This window comes from Macaca mulatta, chromosome 7, assembly GCF_049350105.2.
Source record: "Macaca mulatta isolate MMU2019108-1 chromosome 7, T2T-MMU8v2.0, whole genome shotgun sequence".
NCBI classification, from domain to species: Eukaryota; Metazoa; Chordata; class Mammalia; order Primates; family Cercopithecidae; genus Macaca; species Macaca mulatta.
The window spans coordinates 39,224,356-39,245,560 of NC_133412.1; the positions used below are offsets into that span (position 1 = coordinate 39,224,356).

A 21,205-nucleotide genomic window follows, 5' to 3' on the forward strand; every position below is an offset into this window, starting at 1 on the left:
ACTACTATTCTAATGTATGGAAATATCACCTTTTGTTTATTCATGCATCAGGTGATGGACATTTGGGTTGTTTCCATCTTTTGGTTATTCTGAATAATGGTGCTATGAACATTTGTGCAGTTTGAACACCTGTTTTCAATTCTTCTGGGTGTAAACCTAGGAGTAGAATTGCTGGGACACATGGTGACTCTGTGTTTAACTTTTTGAAGCACTGACAGACTATTTTCCTCCAAAATGACTGCATTATTTTACAGTCCCACTGGTAGTGTATGAGGGTTCCAATTTCTCCGCATCCTCTTAACACTTGATTCTAGCCATTTCAGTAGGTGTGAAATGGTATCTCATTATAGTTTTGACTCGCATTTCCCTATTGACTAACGATGTTTAACATCCTTTTATGTGTTTATTGGCCATCTGTATATCTTCTCTGGAGAAATGTCTATTCATATCTTTTGCTCATTTAAAATTGTGTTATCTTTTTATTATTGATTTTTAATAGTTCTCTATATGTTCTAGATATGTCTTTTATCACGTATATGACTTGCAAAAATTTTCTTCCATTCCGTGGGCTGTCTTTTCCCTTTCTTCATGGTTGTCCTTTGAAGCACAAAAATTTTAAATGTGGATGAAGTTCAATTTATGTATTTGATGAAGTCCAATTTATGCATCTTTTCTAGCAAAGTTTGGCCTAATCCAAAGTCATGAAGATTTACTCCTATATTTTCCTCTGAGTTTAACAGTTTTACTCTTACATTTAGGTATTTAATCCATTGTGAACTCATTTTTTATATATGATACAGGTAGGGGTCCAATTTTGTTCTTTTGCTCATAGATATGAAGTTGTCCCAGCAAATCTGTTGAAGACGGTTCTTTCCTATTGAATTATCTTGACTTCCTTGTCGAAGATCAGTTAACCATAAGTAAGAGTCTATTTCTGGATCTTCGATTGTATCCCACTGTTCTATATGTCTATCCTTATGTTAGTACTACACTGTCTCAGTTACTGTAGCTTTACAGTAAGTTTTGAATTTGGGAAGTAGAAGTCCTCCAACCTTGTTCTTTTTCAAGACTTTTTTGGCTATTTTGGATCCTCGGAATTGCCATATAAATTTTGGACTTGGCTTGTCAATTTCTGCAAAGAAACAAACTGGGATTTTGATAGGGATTGCACTGAATAAGCAATGTGCTTTTTAAATGGGATAAAAACAGCAATAGCAAAAATGAGTAAATTGCTACTGAGGGCCCAAACAAATCTAGTTTATCTCTGGCCCTGCTAAAAATATCATTTAAAGTCTAAAGCATGATCCACTACTTAACCTCTCTACTTTCTGAGGAAAATACGTTCATTGAGCAACTTAAGGCTACGAATATAAAATTCAGTCAGTAATTTTCTCAATCAAGTATCAGCAGCAATAACATCTATTATGTTTACTAAGTTATCAAGTCTTCAGACTTTGTAAAGGAAGGAAATATTTTCAACGTACCTTCCACAGGTTTTGTTATTATTCCAGTCACTCCACCAACAACTCCCTGAAAGAGAAATCAATCATATAGTCTAGACTGAATGGAAGGTGTTTAATTTTAAACCAACCACTAGAGGTCTCTACAGACATACTGGAAATAACAACAAAAAAAATTGAAGACTTAACTTGATAATGTAAACAACATACACATGTAAGTTAGCACTATGATTTTTCAAATAATATATCACAGCAAATCTTAAATGATTTATTCCTAGCAGGAATAAAATTTTATAAAAGAAATATGAGTAAAGCAGATAAAAGGATTTTGAATCTGGCTATGATCCCAATCAGCTATGTAACCACGGGCAGTTGATGAAATCTCTTTAAGTCTCAGTTTCCACATCAGCAAAATGAGTGAGCCGAGCCAAATAATATTTATGATCTAATTATAAATTTTAAGGAGATTACATTGTAACTCAGTGGAAGTGTAGAAAACTGAAAATAAAGGGCCCTCCCAAGGATAGCTAATAACCTGGCAAACAAAGTGCCTTAGTGACTATAACACCCAACATTACAAATTACTATCAAAAAACACAGCAGTTTCCTGAAATCATTTCCAAAATTAAAACATGAATATTCTAATACATTCTTAATCATTGTGAAGTAATGGTAGTAAAACTACCTGTATATTCTATAAACACACAGAAAGGGAACTGATGGATACACACTTAAATTGGAAACAGATGAGAGGTGATTAAAGAGTATTCTAGCCTTACTCATAATGTTTTATTTACTTATCAACAGAATAACTTTTAAGTTCTTATAATTATTTACAAGAATATTCATACATCACCTATATAATTAAGCAGTATAATTTTAAACGTATTAAAAAGTAATGAAAGGCAGTTCCTGGTTTATCAACAATTAACTTTCACACATCCCTTCCACAGAAACAGTCAATCGCTGATGACCTGAAGAGCTCCTTCTCTCTCTAGTTTCCATCGGTACCGTGTATCTCTGCTTCTCACTTCCTCACCTTCTACACCAGTGCTAACTTATCATCATTACAGTTTTACGAAATCTGGCAATTCAGGGGATAGATCTGGTGGTGACAATGGGGAAGGGGAGCAAAAAGGAAACTGGAAAGTCCATAATTTATCATTATTTCTATTCTGACAGGCCTAAACTCATAAGTAGCATTCTAAGTTTCACACAACCAGCTAGGAAAAAAATTTTTTTTTTTAGTTGCAGATTTCTTAGATTCAGCAGAGAACTTACTCGCAGAAAGCCCTTTCCTCCTCTGGCCAGGCTATCTCCAAAATCTTTGGGCTGTCGACTCAACTCTTCTCTTCTTTTTTGCTGATATTCCTTGTCCATTGTAATTGCTGCCAAACCTTTCCCAACAGAACCAGTGATTCGAGATACAACTCCTGCTGCACCACCTATCAAAGACAAGGGATTAATATCTAGAATATACAAGGAACTCAAACAACAGCAAGAAAACAAATAATCTTATTTTAAAATAGGCAACCAATCTGAATAAATATTTCTCAAAAGGAGACATACAAATGGCCAACAAGTATATGAAAAAATGTTCAAGATCAAAAATCATCGGGAAAGTGCAAATCAAAACCACAGTAAGATATTATCTCACCCCAGTTAGAATGGTTATTAGAAAAAAGACAAAAAAAAAAAAAAATCTCAAACGCTGTCAAAGAAGTGAAGAAAAGGGAATGCTTATACCCTGAGAGTGGGAATATAACTTAATACAGCTATTAATGGAAAACAGTATGGAGGCTCCTCAAAAAATGAAAACTAGAACTACCACATGATCCAGCAATCCAACTACTGGGTATATATCCAAAAGAAAAGAAATCAGTATATCAAGAGATGTCTGCACTCCCATGTTTACTGCAGCACTAGTCACAATAGCTGAGATATACAATCAATCTAAGTGTCTATCAATGGATGAATGGCTAAAGAAAATGTGACACACACACACACACACACACACACACAATGGACTACTACCTAGGCATTTAAAAAAAATGAAATCCTTTCATTCACAGCAACTTGGATGAGCCTGGAGGATATTATGTTAAGTGAAATAAGTCTGGCACAGAAAAACAAATACTGCATGTTCTCATTTACATCTGAGAGCTAAAGAAGTTGAACTCATAGAATTAGAAAGTAGAACTGTGGTTATTAAAGGCCGAGATGGGTAGGGGGAGAAGAGGATAGGGAAAGATTGGTTAATGGACACAACATTACAACCAGATAGGAGAATAAGTTCTAATGTGCTATAGCACTGTAGGGTGACTACAGTTAACAACAACTTATTGTATGTCTTCAAATAGCTAGAAGAGAGGGTTTGAATGTTCCCAACACAAAGAAATGGTAACTGTTCAAGATGATAAATATGCTAATTGCCAGATTTGATCACTACCTCGTGTATACATGTATCAAAATATCACTCTATACCCCATAAATATATACAATCATGTGTCAATTAAAAATAAAATAAAAAAAATTTTAAGGCTCAGAGAAGTTACATTGTTTATATAAACAGCATTATCATAATATACAGCATGCAATTGGTTTAAACTAATAGGTGCTTAAAATTTTGTCTCATACAAAAAAATGCAGAAATTAACTTTTCCCATCTAACAAGAAAAGGAATAAAATTAAAGTACATTTATTCAACACTACAAAGACATTAAAAAACCAGCAGTCCACTGTTAACTTATTTTCCATTTAAAAACAAGGAAACATGTCTTTTAAAGGGATTATTAAGAAAGTGATCCCTCCTTTATTAAATAAAAGCATTTGTTTTTCACAACAACATATTTTATAACAATATAATAAAAAATATATACATATACACAAATATGTGATACATACCTACTGTGTGTCCAAAGAGACTTCTCACTCCAATCACTAACCCCTCTGCAAATTCTTCAGGGCCTTGAACAGCACCCTGGCAAAAAAAAAAAAAAAAAAAAAAAAAAAATTCCAAAAAATTTTATTATTTAAAATTTAAATAAGTTGAAGACTTTTAATTTAATAGTTCAGGGTTTGCCTGAAGAATCCAAATCTGTAAAAATCTATAAACACTGTGATGAATCAATTTTCACCTCTACCCCAAATATGGATAGAATATCTATTGTATTTCAACCTACATGATCTTAGCAAATTCTTTAAGTCAAAAATTGGATAGGTATAAATCACTGGCTTCAATTGCAATTTGAAGTTGGCCTCCCAGAACTAAGTTTCATCAGATTGCTGAAACAAGCTGCAACGATAACAAGAGTAGGAGAGTCCACAGATTTTTTTTACTGTCTTATTCTCCCATTTATTTTCTCTGCTTTATTCTTCTAAAACCCTCATACACTGGGCTGGCTGCTAGACCCTTTAAATGGAGGTGAATAGGTTAGATGAAAGCTGGAATATGAAACAAACTTTGCTTTCAGTTCCCTATTAGTCCCTTCCGCAATGGTGGAACAGTCTTGAAAGTCTTAATCTACCCAGCATTCTACATATTCTTACAAACTACATTAAATCCTGGCAAATGTGGGCAGTGCTCATTAAATTCTAAACAATCATCCAGTGCTATCTCATGTACCTTTAAATAAAAATATTAAATTGATATACTTTTGTGATTTGAACATTATTCAATTCCCAGATACAATTACAATGCAAATTACTATTTGTTATTAAAAAAGAGAACATCCATTTTTCTATACCTATCCTTAAAATAAGTAAGAGGTCAATACCTGGAAGGGTTCATAGAATAAAGCTTCAACTCCTTCAGACAGACCTCTAATTAATCCAAATGGGTTTCCAAGTACATCTAACCCCAATACAAGGACATACATCTGTTTCAAGAACTAAAAAAGAAAAAAAAATTAAATTAAGTCCTTCATAACTGTTTTAAGAAACATCATAATAAAATAGAAAAAAAAGAGATTTACTGATAAAATTAAGTTTGTGTTAAAAGAAAGCTGTAGGGAATAACCACCACCACATCCACTAATTGATCTTTTACTCTGTGCCAGGCACTATGCTAATACTTTACAAAGAGCTTTTAAATTAAACAGAACTGGTTTGACACACAGGCTGCCACGTAGCAGTTATGTGACCTTCTACAAGTTATTTAGTATCTAACAGCCTGTCTTCTAATCTATAAAATGGAAGGGTAGGCTGGGTGTGGTGGCTGATGCCTGTAATCCCAACACTTTGGAAGGCTGAGATGAGAGGATCACTTGAGGCCAGGAGTTAATGACCAGCCTGGGCAACACAGTGATACCATGTCTCTATAAAAACTTAAAAATTTTTAAGAAGGGAAGTTACACTGTCCTTGCATGGGTGAGTATGCATATTAAATGAATACATAATTCAGTAATTGTTAGTTGTTTTTATTATTACTTTACCATCATTATTATTAATAAATTAGATGGAAAATAATCAATAACCAAAACAAAAAATAAGGGAAAACATATCCTAATTTTAACACGTAACTTTCATAATGTCTGTATATGTCATAGGAGAAAGAACATTCCAGCAGTGGAAGGAAAGGAAATGTCACCCTGCAGTTCCATGGTATAGCAATTGTACCAAAGTGACCTGCAACAACTACTGACTGTCTCTGTGCATACATACTTGAACCACAGAGTAACTGAGGCACAGGGAGGAAGCGGGCTTAGAATTCTGCTTGCAATTCACTAGATTATATTCAGAAACTGTAATCACTGAAGAAATCAAGTGTAATGACTATAAAGTCACTATTCTTTCCCAAAGTGGTAAAAGTATAATTGCAAAGTCAAAAAAGGAACTGGAGGAAAATTTTCAAAAGGTGTATAAAGAGGGGTAGAACTAAAGAAATAGAAATTAATCATTGAAGAAAACCACTAAATAAGGAGATTTCAAACTGAGGTAAATTATATAAACATTACTGCATACTATACAGTCACATGAAAATGTTTTGATATTTTATGAAGTATATTCCTTATGAAATACTGTGATAGGAAATTACCTGTTCACTGTAATGCCTAACAACACTCCACATAAGCTGATCTCTCTTGTAAAATTGGTATTGAATTTCATAATAAGCAAGCCTGGGAGGAGAAAAAGGAAAGATTCAAAGATACTTATATAAAAAAAAAGGGACTTAAAATTTGAATGACAGCTAATGCTAATCATAGCCTATTCTTTCACAATCGACTTTGTATATTTACCACATAACAATTTATGATTGTCTTAATAATGGTTACTAAATTATTATAAAAACAGTGCACAAGTTTTTCATATATGCATAAAGAGTGAGGAGATTCTTTAAAAGTCAACCATCGTCCCACCGCATAGTGGATTTTAAAGGTTTATTTTCTTATTTCCCACTTTGAATTCTTTCTTTTCTTTCATATGCAAAGATAAAATGTTTAAAACATTTTGTATGCCCTGTTTACACTCAAAATTGTGGAGAAGTATTTCTCTATGTTATTTAAAACTCTACATATAAACATTTTAAACAGAAGCATATCATGTTACCATGTGGCAGTGTCATAACAAGCAATTCTTCCACTGTCAGACATTTCCAATTTTTGGTAAAATAATTAATGATGCCATGTGTATGTTGAATATAACTATTTGGTTGAACTTCAAGATTAGATTACTTTTTGGAAAGAATTTCCAAAAAGAGAATTACTGAGTGAAAAGCAACAAAACATTTAAGGCTCCTAACAAATGTAGTTTTCCACTTACACCAACAGTATTTAAAAAGTGCCTATCTCGTAGAACCACCCCTGACTAGTATTAAATAGGATTTTAAAATAGAATCGCTCATATTTTAAAATCTTTGATAAGTTGCTTTAATTTGCATGTATTATTTGATAAATAATAACATCATCATTCCTTAATTATCTCCTATTGTTCTCTGGCCACTATACCATTAGAATCTAGGTTTTTCTTATCAATGTTTAATATTAAGATAATAGTCCTTTCTCTGTCATTATATTTTCCCAGTCTTTTGTTTAATTATTTTCATGGATTTTGTTGAAAAGTATTTGATTTTTATGTGGTTAAATATATCTTTTATTTTCTATTGAAATATTTTCCACTGCTTTTAAACTTAGAAAGGCATCCTCTATTCAGAGATGTCTTTTTTTTTTTGTCTTTTTTTTTTTTTTTGTCTTCTCAGTTTAGGCTTTATGTTTTATCATTCGTTTTCTCTGAAATTTAGTAGTGTACATGTAAGGTAAAAATGATCTACAGGGATTTTTTTTTTCACCCAGATAATTACTTGTTCCAATGCCATTGTTGAATTGCAATTCAATAACAATTTATTTAATGTATACATATCTAGCATTACATATCTCTGAATATAACATGTTTTAAAAATGGTCAATTTACAATATAACACTTAAAAATTCAATTATTATTCTATATCCATGTATTATCTAGACATGAGTAATCAAAGAAAACAAGACTCTTCACCTTATCATTATGAATACAATAAGCATTCCTAAAGAGTATAATCACAAATGGACCAAATTCTCCAACTGTTAAGTAGTAAAGTTATCCTTTTCCTAAGCTAACATTGCACAAGTGGAGAGAATTAATCTCCAGAAACATGACCTTGGTACACCTGCTTTCCAATGTACTCTAACAGAAGTCTTACTTGAATATAAGGTCATCCACATCAGTCAGAGTAGCACCTATGCTTTTCAACAGCAAGTTGACAGATTGAACTGCAAACATTTCCTGTTTTTCTTTGTCTGATCCTTCACCTCCGGAACCCAAAGACAAACTCAAATGCAACTAAAAGAAAAATAATGTTCAATAAATGAAAGCTAAAAGTGAAAATTTTACATATTTAGGATCCAGGTAGTCCAGAAACAAACCAAAAAAAACTTTTGATTAGAGTCCTAGTGAAAGCTATTATTTGATACTATACATTATAGCAGAACAACCCACTTACACTTGATTCTCTTTGCTTTTTGAAAAAATACAAATTCGTCTGATCCAAAAATAGAGTTCTAATTTTTGCAATGTATATAAATGCCATTGTATTCATATGAAGGAGACCAACACACTTTACAAAAATGTCATAATCATTTTAAGAAGAAAAACATGTCAACTGGCACACAAGTAATCTGCCAGTCAAAATAATAGATAATAACGATAACATGACAATTAAGGTAAGTTAGCAAGTTGTTAAGTTTTTAAAAGTATAATAAGGTTTTCAGTTTCCACAGACCCTCCAACTAAGTATTTAAACATGAGATTTCAGATCCTCATTTAGCTGCTACTTCGTACTGAACCATTAATGTGTAACAGTGCAAGAAGATACAGGCAAAAGGTAATTCAACATGTGTAAAGTAGATGAATTTCCTTTCTCATTTTGTCATTTCCTAGCCATATTAACTAACTAATATAGAGCTCAAGTAAAGTGGACTTGGGGCAAGGCCAGGAAAGCCTGCGGTTGTTTTTTTCTTTCATGTGACCTTCTGCCCACATGAAGAGTCTGGGAGTGTTGGGATCCAGGAAAGGTAACCACAGGTAAACACTGATCCAGCCTTTCCCTAGGGCATCATTACTATGGGCTATGAAAATAATTGTTGTTCATAATCTTTACCATTAGACTTCATGGCTCAATTGCCACTGTGCCTAAGAACACAAATAGGTAAATTATCAATCATTAATATCCCTCTAGAATACAATATCCATGTAGCTATTTTATACCTCCACAGCAACTTTCATAATAAGCATTCAGTAAATATTTGTTTAAGGTGTGGTTCAATCCCACAAATAACTGATTTTCACTTAAAAGTGAAAAAGAAATGGTATATTACCTATCACATAAAACATTACAAATTTTAAACCTGACACTATCAATGTCTGGTATCACCAAACTGATATACCAATTTAAAATAATAATTTCATTTTAGAAGTCCATTCATTTAGCTGAAGAACTGGTAAATGCAATTGAAAGTAATGTGCTGTAAACAGTTTTTGAGAATGTAAAGGATCATCAATATTTTAAAGAGTTACTTAATTATAAATCTGGCCCATTACACAAGTTTAGAGCATTATGGTTGATAGCATTTGTGAATTTACTAAGCAGTCACCTTCTCCTATAAAAGCTAAAAAGAACAACAAAAGGGAAAAGAGAAATGAGTTCATAAAGTACAAAATCAGGCAAATGAAAGGTATCCAATTTTCCACTCCCTTAGTTACAATCAAATTTTGGAAGGGGGGAAAACACCACATCAACAGTATAGTACCTACTTCAGCGTTTTCGCATTCTGGTTACGGCACCCATTATAGCTCTCTGTTTAGACAGTGATAGTAGTTACAAAGTGCAACCAAAACATTAAATGTTGGCAAGCACTTCTACGCTTAATTAAGAAATGCTTTTGTCAGCTTCTTCTTTGAATAAAGGGGTTATTAATTCAAGACTGGAAACATGCTCTGGTGGTTTCTCTGTGGGAATTATGGCTGTACATGTGTTACAGAGAATTGTCTTAATTATTTTGATTAATCAAATAAAATTCCCACCAAATACATGATGCAACAAATTAAAACCTACGTTGGTCCACAGACCCTTTAAAAAGTTCTACAATAATTTCACTAAATTTTCAAATTAATAATTACAACAAACCTTCACAGGAGAAATATGGAAATGTTCAAAGAAACTAAGAATTGACATATCAGTCATTGAAGTCTCCATTAATTCTGCATTTAGAGCATCAATATCTGGTTGGATTAACTTTGTCTGAAAAAAATAAAATCAAGAATTTCTATTTTAATTATTTTCTCTATTATAGTTAGTTCAAAAAAGGCTGATTTAAATTTTTTTAATTTTATATTTTTCCCAAGAAATGAAAATTTTTACCCGTTTTCTTTCAGCTTCAGGGTCTGTTGTTGGGGTAAACAGTACAATAACAGCTCCTAGAAACCCCTGATCAATTTTTAAGGCCATTTCCTGAATGAGGACCATAAAATACCTAAGGAAAAAAAATTTAAGATGGAAAAGGATTTCTACCAAATCTTTTAATTTTCGATGTTAAAACTTTGATTTTAGTGAAAAGTCACAGTTATATCTTGTTCCTTCATCTCCTAAAACTTATGTTAATAAGATCAAGGTCTTCTTAGATTGAGACCTTCTCACTGGAGTGAAAGCTTCACTCAGGGTAATATTGCTGCATTAACACTTAGCACTTACAGTCCCAAATGCTACATTCGTCATGTCACAGATGAAACAAATACAACTAGATCATGTAGCATGTATGATCCAATTTTTAAAGTTCACAGTGATTACATTAAAGAACACAGCTCACAAATACGTATCATTTAGATTTCACTTACTATTTTATATTCTAATTGGAGTTATAAAGGGAAGAAGATACTTGAAGAAATTCTACACTTTAAAATATGTAGCGACTACTACTAAAATAAGTTGAAGCACAAAAGATTACTTGACCAAAAGTGAATTAACAGGTTCAGTTGGAAAATACTTTTTACATGAAAGTCACTTTCAAAAAGAGTGAGATTTATTTTCAAAGTAGATTCTCATTTTAAATTCCTTTAGAGCAACAGCAGGAATCTTTACTTACTTGAACTGTAAGACTTTACTGTACTCATTAAATCTTGTGATGACACTCACATCAATGAAAGGCTTGGGCTCTAAGAGGAAGAAGTAACACATGAAAAAAAAATAATGCTTTATACTAGGTCAAACTGATGCCTATTTAACTTTTACAAATAAGTTATATCTATGTCATAACTTATTTCTTTTTACCTGAATCTAAAGCAATAGATTTTGGAGGGGCAACAGGATGAAATACAACAGGGAACATCGCACCTGGCAACTGATTATCAACCTGAAAGAAAAGAAAACCAACTTACCAAGATTTCAAATAATTTAAACTTTTAGTTTCAAAGATAACGTTATAGAAGAGGCCACTACCTTCATCATAATTGTATGCGTGTATATGTGGTGTAATTAGAAGTTTCATTTTAAACCTGTAAAAGTTATATACTTCAGCAAGGGTAAGGCTTTAAATAAAGGACTATATAAATACTCTCATGATTGTATTAACAGTGTGCAATATGTACATCATTAATGAAAATACTTGTATCTATGGATCCCGCAAGATTTTAATTCTCTATGGTGTAAATAAAACATAAGTGGAAACTGAATATGAAATTAAGGAATAAGGTAAAAAGAAAAAGAATTAAAGTAGGCTAAACAGTACTTAACAGCTAAAAGGAAGGAAGGAAGGGAGGGATGCTGGGAGGGAGCAAGCAAGCATCCAAAAGGAACCTCCAGCAAAGCTCTGCTCTCTACCCTGAAGAATGACAAAGGAAAATCTTATATGGGGGTCCCATGACAAATTCAAAGGAACATTTAAAAATAACAATCCCAGTGCAAGAAAACCCTTTTGCAGGCTAACTGCTCAAAATTAGTCTTAACAGTCACGAAGTGTATAAGTAAGATGTTGAATAAACAGGATATGTGGAAGAAGGGGAAAAAACATACAAAGAAAAGATACCAATTACAACAATGTAAACTATAAAGTTGTAAAAAAAAAATTTCATTCCCAAGATTTCCAAAGTGATGATAAACACTTATTTGAGGATGACAACGTTACCTGAAGCCAGTACAACCTGGCCCTTAAACTTCTCTGGTGAGAAGACTGCTTAAATTCAATCTGAATTCCTGATAAAAAGTCTCGTTTAATAGGGCAACGAATAGGGAGGCGCATTTCCATTGGATCTTTATCAAAATTGACCTGGAAAAAAAGCACATGGTTTTGTGATGAGCTGATATTAGCACAGTAGCTATTCCATTTTAAATATCTGTTTATTGATCAAATTGAAAAAATCTTTATCTTTGTGTCTCACCAACAGATCTATCTTAAGGTGATCTACAGTTGAGGTCTCTGAAGCAAAAGCACCACTTTTCTACCAAAGTTATTAGAAAAACAAGACAACAATTGTGAAACTTTTCAAGTATAGAAACTATAGTTTAAAAAACATGCTTTATGTAAAAGAAAACTTCTTCAAATAATGAATAGTTCCAGATAATTCTTTTTTTTTTTTTCCTTGAAACGGGGTCTTGCTGTCACAAGTGCAGTGGCAAAATCACAGCTCACTGCAGCCTCAACCTCCTGGCCTCAAGTGATCCTCCCGCCTCAGTCTCCCAAGCAGCTGAGACTACAGATGTGACACCATGCCCAGCTAATTTTAATTTTTATTATCTTTTTTATTTAGAGACAAGGTCTCACTATGTTGCCCAGGCAAGTCTCAAACTCCTGGCCTCAAGTGATCCTCCTGCCTCAGCCTCCTAAAGTACTGGGATTACAGGTGTGAGCCACTGTGCCTGGCCCCAAGATAATTGTTTTGCAATCAATAATTGATAGCTTAGTCATGTCTGACACTAATTATATAGTTTTTTTTAAATCATTTAAGTATGGCCAAAATTGATGGGGGTGGTGGGGAATGTAACTGGTGACAGTGCTACCCAAACCATCAGACAACAAAGACAAAGAGTAACCAAACTGCATGATTAAACTAGAGCAAGCTGGAAATTGCAGTCAAGCTTCTTCAGACTTCCTGGAGCATAGGTGACTTTTAGTTTTAACTGTGTAAGGGCCCAGGTGGAGTGCATCTTTATTTGTGAATGCCTACTCATGTCCAACAATCACTCACATTTATTGAATTTACTTGAGCAGGTTTTTGTAGGTTTTTCCTGAATGAAATATGTAATTTTACACAGTCTTTATTTAGCAATATGTATTAGTGTCATTCAAAATATTAAAAAAAATTTCAATGAAGCAATCTTAACTTCTCCCTAATCTTTCTGAAAATAAGTTCCTTAAGACTATCTGATTTGTTAATAGAATTATAAAAATATAAAAATGCAATAAAATTATTAAAACACCGATTTAAATCCTGTTTCATAGTATATGATTAAATAACAATCTGTTTTAATTAAAAATATACTTATGTGTATCAGTCATGCCAATCCTATTAAGAAATAAAAGTTTATCTACTAATAAGTTCATTTTTGTACACGTCTTTACTTGGGCATTACAATTTTAGTTACTACCACCACCAGGAAAACACACATATAAAAATTAAAAAAAAAAAGAATTTTGGTATACCTCAAAATTATTATCTAGCTTAATCCAGCCATGGTCTCTTGATATTTGATGTTTCTGATAGGATTGTTCCAGTAAGATTATCTGCTTTTGACTAAATGGCTTCCATTTCCGTTTTGGTTTCATCTCCCAAACAACACCAGAACTGAGTAATTCACACAAAAAAATTAAATTAGCAATATGTATTTAGATCTGTGGAACTTCATGCAACTCCAGATTATTGTAACTATTATTTTCCTATGAAAATTACATTAGTATAAGAAACTTCTTAAAGTAACGAACTATACCTGTGTTGTAAGAGTACAAAAATAAAAGAGGCAGGCAAGAAAATAACTTTTTCTATCAATGTTGACATCAATCAATTAAGGGACTGGCAAACTTTTTCTGCAGAGGGCCATATATTAAATAGCCAATGTTTTAGGTTTTCTGGACTGAGACAAAATTCAAGTTATTAGATAGGCAACTTAGATACAAAAGAGAGATATTTAATTGATTTAAATAAATTTTTAATTGATGAAATTTAGAATATAAAATAAGAGCAATTCTTAAAAACAAGTCTATTAATGAAAAAATAAACTTCTTTTGTGAAAGTAACATGTCACTTAGTGTTATTTATTACCAAAATCTATCGCAAATGTTCATCTATTAATGGTAATCTGTAATGAGCATCTTTAAAAATACCATTTCACACAGGTGCTGCCAAATACTGACATTGATCAATGAGAATTTATTATTTTACTAGAGCATATATATCACTTGGAAGGCATTTATAAAATTCTATTAAATTATTCTCTTGATATTTGCCTTTTAGTATATTAATACATTACAGGTCAATCACTTCCAATTCAAAGTTAGGTAGAAGCTCCTCAATTGCACAAACGAATTGTGAAATGAGGAAATTTCCTTACACCTGCATTGAGGTCAGAAAAAATGTTGCTGGAACTGGAGTTGCCGGCCATAAAATATATCCTCTCCAAATATATGTGGAAGTGGAGATTTTGCTTCATGTTTTAACTTTGGACAGCACAGGAAGTACATGGAATATCCTGATATTACTTGAGATTCAAACATTAGTGGTCTTCAAAATTGACTATACTGTAGTATAAATTTTTCATATAAGCACTGTCTTCCAATTTTAGCTTGAAATTCATTTAAAAAATCATCAGTTCTGCAATTATGCAACAAAAACTAATTTCCAAAGCCACTATTATTGGTGTTTAATAATAGTGGTTGAGGGTGGTTCTTTTTGTTCAAAAACATTTTAATGCTGGCCCAGAATTCAAAGAGTACAATAAAAAGTTACTGCTGCTAACCCATCAAACTGCTATGTGGTAACACAAGTCAGAACATTCAGATTCTAGTTCTGGCAAAAATTCACAGAACTGATGATAGTTTAGTCCACAAGACTTAATGAAGTTTACTATTTGACACTAGTGGTTTGATAACAAAAGGTGGACTGAAATATTTTCTACTAAGTACCTGCTCACAAATAATACAATAGGCTTTAAATGCTTTATCTTTTCACCAGCTTTATGAATTTGTCCAACTAAGTCTTTTTCTGTTCCACACATATTTTTCCCATAATCAGTTGTATCTATCTTCAGGTTATATTGAATTAGTATTTCATCAGCTTGTTTGAAAATATTCTCACCTATAGTTGTCCTAGGCAAACTATTTATAGAGGTTAATACTTTAGTCACTTCAAACTCAGTGCTGACTTCTCAAATATACAACTGAACAGTATTGGTAACATCTGTTGACTCATCAAGAGCCAAGGGAAACCACTCAATATCATTTGCCTTGTTTTTTAAATTGACTATTGATGTTGTTCGCAATGTCTTCAATTCTTTAAGCAACTGTTCCTACTGAAAGGCTAATGGCCTTAAACAAGCTCATTTTCTCCGATACATTTCTTTAGCTGCTGCAATCAGACATAATTCAATTAACTCACCATTGGTAAAAGACTTAAAAAACTTTCCTGGCTTGGCTAACAAATAAGTCATTCAGAAACTTACTTTGCTTGCAGCCTCATTATTGTTTTTTATATTTGTGAAGATATTCTGTGTGATGATATATTTTGCCTTAAATTTTCTAATTTTTCTGGCCATTGCTTTCCTGTGATTTGGAAATGTTATGGTAAGTGCTTAGTTTGGAAACTATATTGTCAACATATATTGTATTATTTCAGCACAGCTGTAGTTTCATAACATAGTAAAATAATGCTTTTTTAAATAAGAAGATAATCCACATTTCATTACAAAAGAATAACATTCAAAGTCCACTTTTCTCTTGTTTTGATATGATGGATATATATCAGTAATAAAAAAAATGCTGCAGAACAATATGCATGAACTCAAACACGCTGTGATCTGTAATGCACTGAGTAGCAATGTCAAAGCAGCCATGTAAAAGAACAGAAATCACTGTGTCCCAACAAAACATTATTTATGGGAAATAAACTGAATTGCACAATTTTCATGTTACTTTCTTTTAATTTTTTTCAACCATTTACAAATGTAAAACAAATTATTCTTAAGTCAAAAGCTGTACAAAAACAGGCACTGGACTAGATTTGGTTCACAGGCCAAACTTTGCTGACACGTGAATTAGAGAATACTAAAATCTATAATATTTTACTTTACATAGCTTGTTTATACTAGTCAATGGTAGTGTTAACAATGTTCTAACTATAAAATGTATTTAGAGGATACCAGTCAGTGAAGGCACTGAATAAAATATCTACTATAGACACTATAAATCCAACATTATTCACGATAAAAACTCTGAGACAACTTAAAGGGGAACTTCCTCAACTTGATAAAGAGCACCTACAAAAAACTTATAGCTAACATCATAGGGAGAAACCAGATGCTTTCCCACCAAGATTAGGAACAAGGCAAGTATGTCCACTCTCAATTATTCCCACCTCAACATAGTACTGAAGTCCAAGAAGTGGTAAGACAAGAAAGTAAATTTGGGAGTGAAGAAATCAAGTGCCTATGTTCACATTTGACATGACTGTCTAAACAGAAAATCCCAAAGAATCAACCCAAAAACTCTGGTAACTAATAAGAAATTATAACAACATTGCAAAAATATAAGGTTAATATACAAGTCAACTGCTTTCTTACATGCCAGCAATAAACAATTAAAATTTAAAATAAAAACAGAATACCATTTACATTAGCACCAAAGAAACAAACTATGTATAAACACAATCTAATACAAAGTGTATGTGATCTAAATGAGGAAACTACCAAAGTCTTTCAACAAATTATGTTGGAACACCCAGACAGCCACATGCAATAAAGCAAATCTAGACACAGAGCTTTCATCTTTCACAAAAAATAACTCAAACTGGATTAGACTTAAATATAAGTTTGAGATCAGCCTAGACAACATGGCGAAATTCCATCTCCACAAAGAAATAAAAAATATCAGCCTGGCATGGTGGCACGTGCCTCTAGTCCCAGCTACTCAGAAGGCTGAGGTGGGAGGATTGCTTGAGCCTAGCTGGCAGAGGTTGCAGTGAGCGGTGATTACAACACTGCATTCCAGCCTGGGCAACAGAGTGATACTCTGTCTCAAAAATAAATAAATACATACATACATAAAAATAAATAAATATAAAACACAAAATTATAAAACTCCTAGAAGATAATAGGAGGAAATCTAGGTAACTTTGGGTATAGTGAAGACTTCTTATATACAACACCAAAAGTGCAATCCATGAAGGAAAATAATTGATGAGTCTGATGTAAAATATAAAACTTCTGCTGTTAAAAACAGTTAAGAGCCGGGCGCGGTGGCTCAAGCCTGTAATCCCAGCACTTTGGGAGGCCAAGACGGGTGGATAACGAGGTCAGGAGATCGAGACCATCCTGGCTAACACGGTGAAACCCCGTCTCTACTAAAAAATACAAAAAACTAGCCGGGCAAGGTGGCGGACGCCTGTAGTCCCAGCTACTCGGGAGGCTGAGGCAGGAGAATGGCGTGAACCCGGGAGGCGGAGCTTGCAGTGAGCTGAGATCCGGCCACTGCAGTCCAGCCTGGGCAACAGAGCGAGACTCCGTCTCAAAAAAAATAAATAAAAAATAAAAAAATAAAAACAGTTAAGAGAATAAAGAGATAAGCCACAGACTGGGAAAAAGTATTTGCAAAACATATATCTGATAGAAGACTAGTATCCAAAATAAACAAAGAACTCTTAAAACTCAACATTAAGAAAATAACCTAATTTTAAAATGGACAAAAGATTTGAACAGGTGGCTCAGGAAAGAAGATATATAGATGGCAAATAAGCATATGAACAGATCCTCAACATCATGTCTCATCAGAAAACTGCAAAGTAAAGCAATGACATACTACTACATCCTTATTAAAATAGCGAAAATCCAAAACACAATACCAAATTTTGGCAAGGATGTGGAGCCACAGGAACTCTCATTTATTGCTGGGGGGAATGCAAAATGATGCAGCCACTTTGTAAGATAATTCGGTATTTCTTACAAAACTAAACATACTTTTATCATATGATCCAGCAATCACATTCCTTGGCACTTACTCCAAAGAGGAGAAAAACATATGTCTACACAAAAACTTGCACATGAATGTTTATAACAGCTTTATTCATAATTGCCAAAATGTGGAAGCAACCAAGACCTCCTTCAATAGTTGAATGGATAAACAAACTGGAGTAATAGTCCATTCATACAATGGACTATTTAATAAAAAGAAATGAGCTGTCAAGCCATGAAAAGAAACAAAGGAACCTTAAAAGCATACTGCCAAGTGAAAGAAGTTAATCTGAATATGTTACATACTGTTTGATTCCAACCAAATGAAATTCTGAAAAAAGAAAAACTTTGGAGACAATAAAAAGATCAGCGGTTTCCAAAGGTTTAGAAGAGGAATGGAGGGATTAACAGGAGGAAGCTGAGAGACTTTTAGGGCAGTGAAACTATCTTATATAATACTGTAATGGTGAATACAGCTTATTATGCATTTGTCAGAACTCATAGAATGTACAACACAAAGAGTAATACTTAACGTTAGATACAGAAGTTAGATAATAATGAAGTTAGATAATAATGTAGTATCAGTATTAGCTCATCAATAGTAACAAATGTACCACACTACTGCAAGATGTTAGTAACAGGAGAAAGAAGAGTGTGGGTATATGAAAACTCTTTATTTTACACAGTTTTTCTCTAGACATAAGGCTGCTCAAAAAAAAGTCTGTTTTTTAAAATTATGTAACTGATGTTTTTCCTTTGGAAATCTAGATTTCACTGAATGTGTACCATGTCATAAAAAAGGTACTGAAGTTATTTTAGATAAATTTTTAAATGTTCTTATAAAGGTAAACCTGACAAACTAGGACCGCGTATACAATATTAAAGTAAAAAGTTTTATCAAAGAACAAAACAGAAAACTGGACCCATATAACTAAAAATGATTACCATGTTTAGTTTAAAAATATCATATAATACTGAAATATATAACAAAGAATGCATTGCCTATATATATATAAATATATTAACATTATATTAATAGTATGTATGATACCATTTATGATCATTAGTTTGTCAGGTGTTGTGCAAAGTTCATTACATAGATTATCTATTTAATTTTCTCCTTAATTTGCTTTTCTTTCCCCAAACATGTGCTTATTGACAGATCCTATCGTGATTATATTTGGTATCACGTCAACCATTCCACCCATCAGCCTCCAAAAAAGAATAAGTGTTTTACCAAATTAAGTGTGATTTTTAAAATCAACTAAATGTTCTAATATTTTTCTTACACAGGTTTAAATAGAACTACAGAAAATAACTGGTCCCATAACTATTACAAAATTCTAAATGGCCACCCATTAAAGATTATGTACTCATATCAAATACTGCCTCCTCTCTGAACCTTTTTTTCAATTTGTTTCTGTTTCCCCTGACTCTTGACAGTTTCTCCAACCTCTACTGCACAAACTAGTCACTTATACCTCTGTATTTCCATTGCACACATACATCCTTCTTCGTACATCCTTTCCTTTTCTATTTTTGCAACTCATTACACACACACACACACACACACACACACACACACACACACACACACACACAAGGACAACAAGGAAAGAAACAAACCACTTTTTTCCCCACCAACTGACGAGTATTGTGAAGACAAAGACAGCATCTTAGTCATCTTTGTATCCTCGGGGCTTTTCAACGAACAGTTCAAAGAATTATTCAGTAAGTTTTACTGAATAAATATACAGCATACCAAAGTCAAACCAGGTATCTTTTTACTTTCCTCAAATTGGCTATTATGAACTCAATGCCTTTTAAAGGTTTAGGATGTCTTATTTTCCTTCTTGCATACCTGGTTATCCCAATATAGGAAACTTCCTGTTTGCTTTCATTGTTAACCAGTGAAAGCCCAAGACTGTGGAGAGACAAGTTTATTTCATAATCAGCCTGTTCCATTTCTTCTGCCTGTAGTGCTTTGGAAACCAAGGCAACATCATCGGTGAAAAGCAAAACTCTCTGGCGCCCATCTAGAAATGATACCCAGTGTATCTGGATGTTTGCATCATATGGAAACTGTCCACATTCATCCTGGGAAAAAGAAAGACTTTTCATTAAACCTGCACATAGTAACTTTTTATTATATAAAATTGAACTATAATAACTGAGAAAGATTGAAGAAGTTTAAGAAGCACTACTAAAATTGAAAAATTCTAACCATCAAAATGACATAAATTAAGTTATAATCTATTTTAAAATATACTCACAAATTATTTTCAAAAGCTAAGACTAATAGTACGTAGGTTTTTAATACCTTAGTTTGAATAACCAATTGAGTGCTGAAAGGGCACAGAGCAGGATTTTCAAGAGGATACTTTGGTGGCACCAATGCAATAAGATGATTATTTGTCTCCAAGCTGGAGAACAGAATGGTTCGGAAGTTTTATCAGAAATGTAACCTTAGGCCAGGTGTGGTGGCTCACGCCTACAATCCCAGCAATTTGGGAGGCTGAAGCGGGTGGATCACCTGAGGTCAGGAGTTCGAGACCAGCCTGGCCAACATGGTGAAACCCCGTCTCTACTAAAAATACAAAAATTAGCCAGGCATGGTCAATGCCAGCTACTCAGGAGGCTGAGGCAGGAGAACTGCTTGAACCCAGGAGGCGGAGGTTACAGTAAGCTGAGATAGCATCACTGCACTCCAGCCTGGGCGACAGGAGCGACACTATATCTCAAAAAAAAAAAAAAAAAAGAAAGAAAGAAATGTAACCTCGGACAAAACCAGCCTAGCTTATTTTTATGTTTTCGTGATCTATAACATAGGAAATATTTATGTGAATCACACTGGCGAAGCACTTAAAATGTATGTAGCACTTAAAAATATAAGGCTTTATTTGGTCAGTGTTTTCAGAGGTTAAAATAATAAATTCTACTTCATTCTAGGTTTAATGAAAATAGAACAGTTCATTTCAATAAGCAGTACAAGTACCTACTATGTACTTTCCATTCCATGCTTTCCAAGGGAGAAAACAAAAAACAAAAACAACTGAAGTTACCA

At 33.2% G+C, this 21,205-nt stretch overlaps 1 protein-coding gene across 2 annotated transcripts in view; it reads right to left on the bottom strand.

Annotated features, from left to right (window-relative positions):
- The window catches only part of VPS13C (vacuolar protein sorting 13 homolog C), a 193,209-nt gene that overhangs the window by 19,375 nt on the left and 152,629 nt on the right, over positions 1-21,205 (bottom strand). For both annotated transcript variants that reach the window (XM_015142394.3, XM_077938707.1), the window contains exons 65-77: positions 20,003-20,238; positions 13,628-13,769; positions 12,113-12,253; positions 11,260-11,341; positions 11,075-11,144; positions 10,354-10,465; positions 10,120-10,233; positions 8,137-8,276; positions 6,496-6,577; positions 5,237-5,350; positions 4,365-4,440; positions 2,742-2,905; positions 1,485-1,530 (exon numbers count right to left, since the gene is read on the bottom strand). In XM_015142394.3, coding sequence (XP_014997880.3) covers positions 1,485-1,530; positions 2,742-2,905; positions 4,365-4,440; positions 5,237-5,350; positions 6,496-6,577; positions 8,137-8,276; positions 10,120-10,233; positions 10,354-10,465; positions 11,075-11,144; positions 11,260-11,341; positions 12,113-12,253; positions 13,628-13,769; positions 20,003-20,238 — 1,519 coding nt within the window. The remainder of the gene's footprint in view (positions 1-1,484; positions 1,531-2,741; positions 2,906-4,364; positions 4,441-5,236; positions 5,351-6,495; positions 6,578-8,136; positions 8,277-10,119; positions 10,234-10,353; positions 10,466-11,074; positions 11,145-11,259; positions 11,342-12,112; positions 12,254-13,627; positions 13,770-20,002; positions 20,239-21,205) is intronic.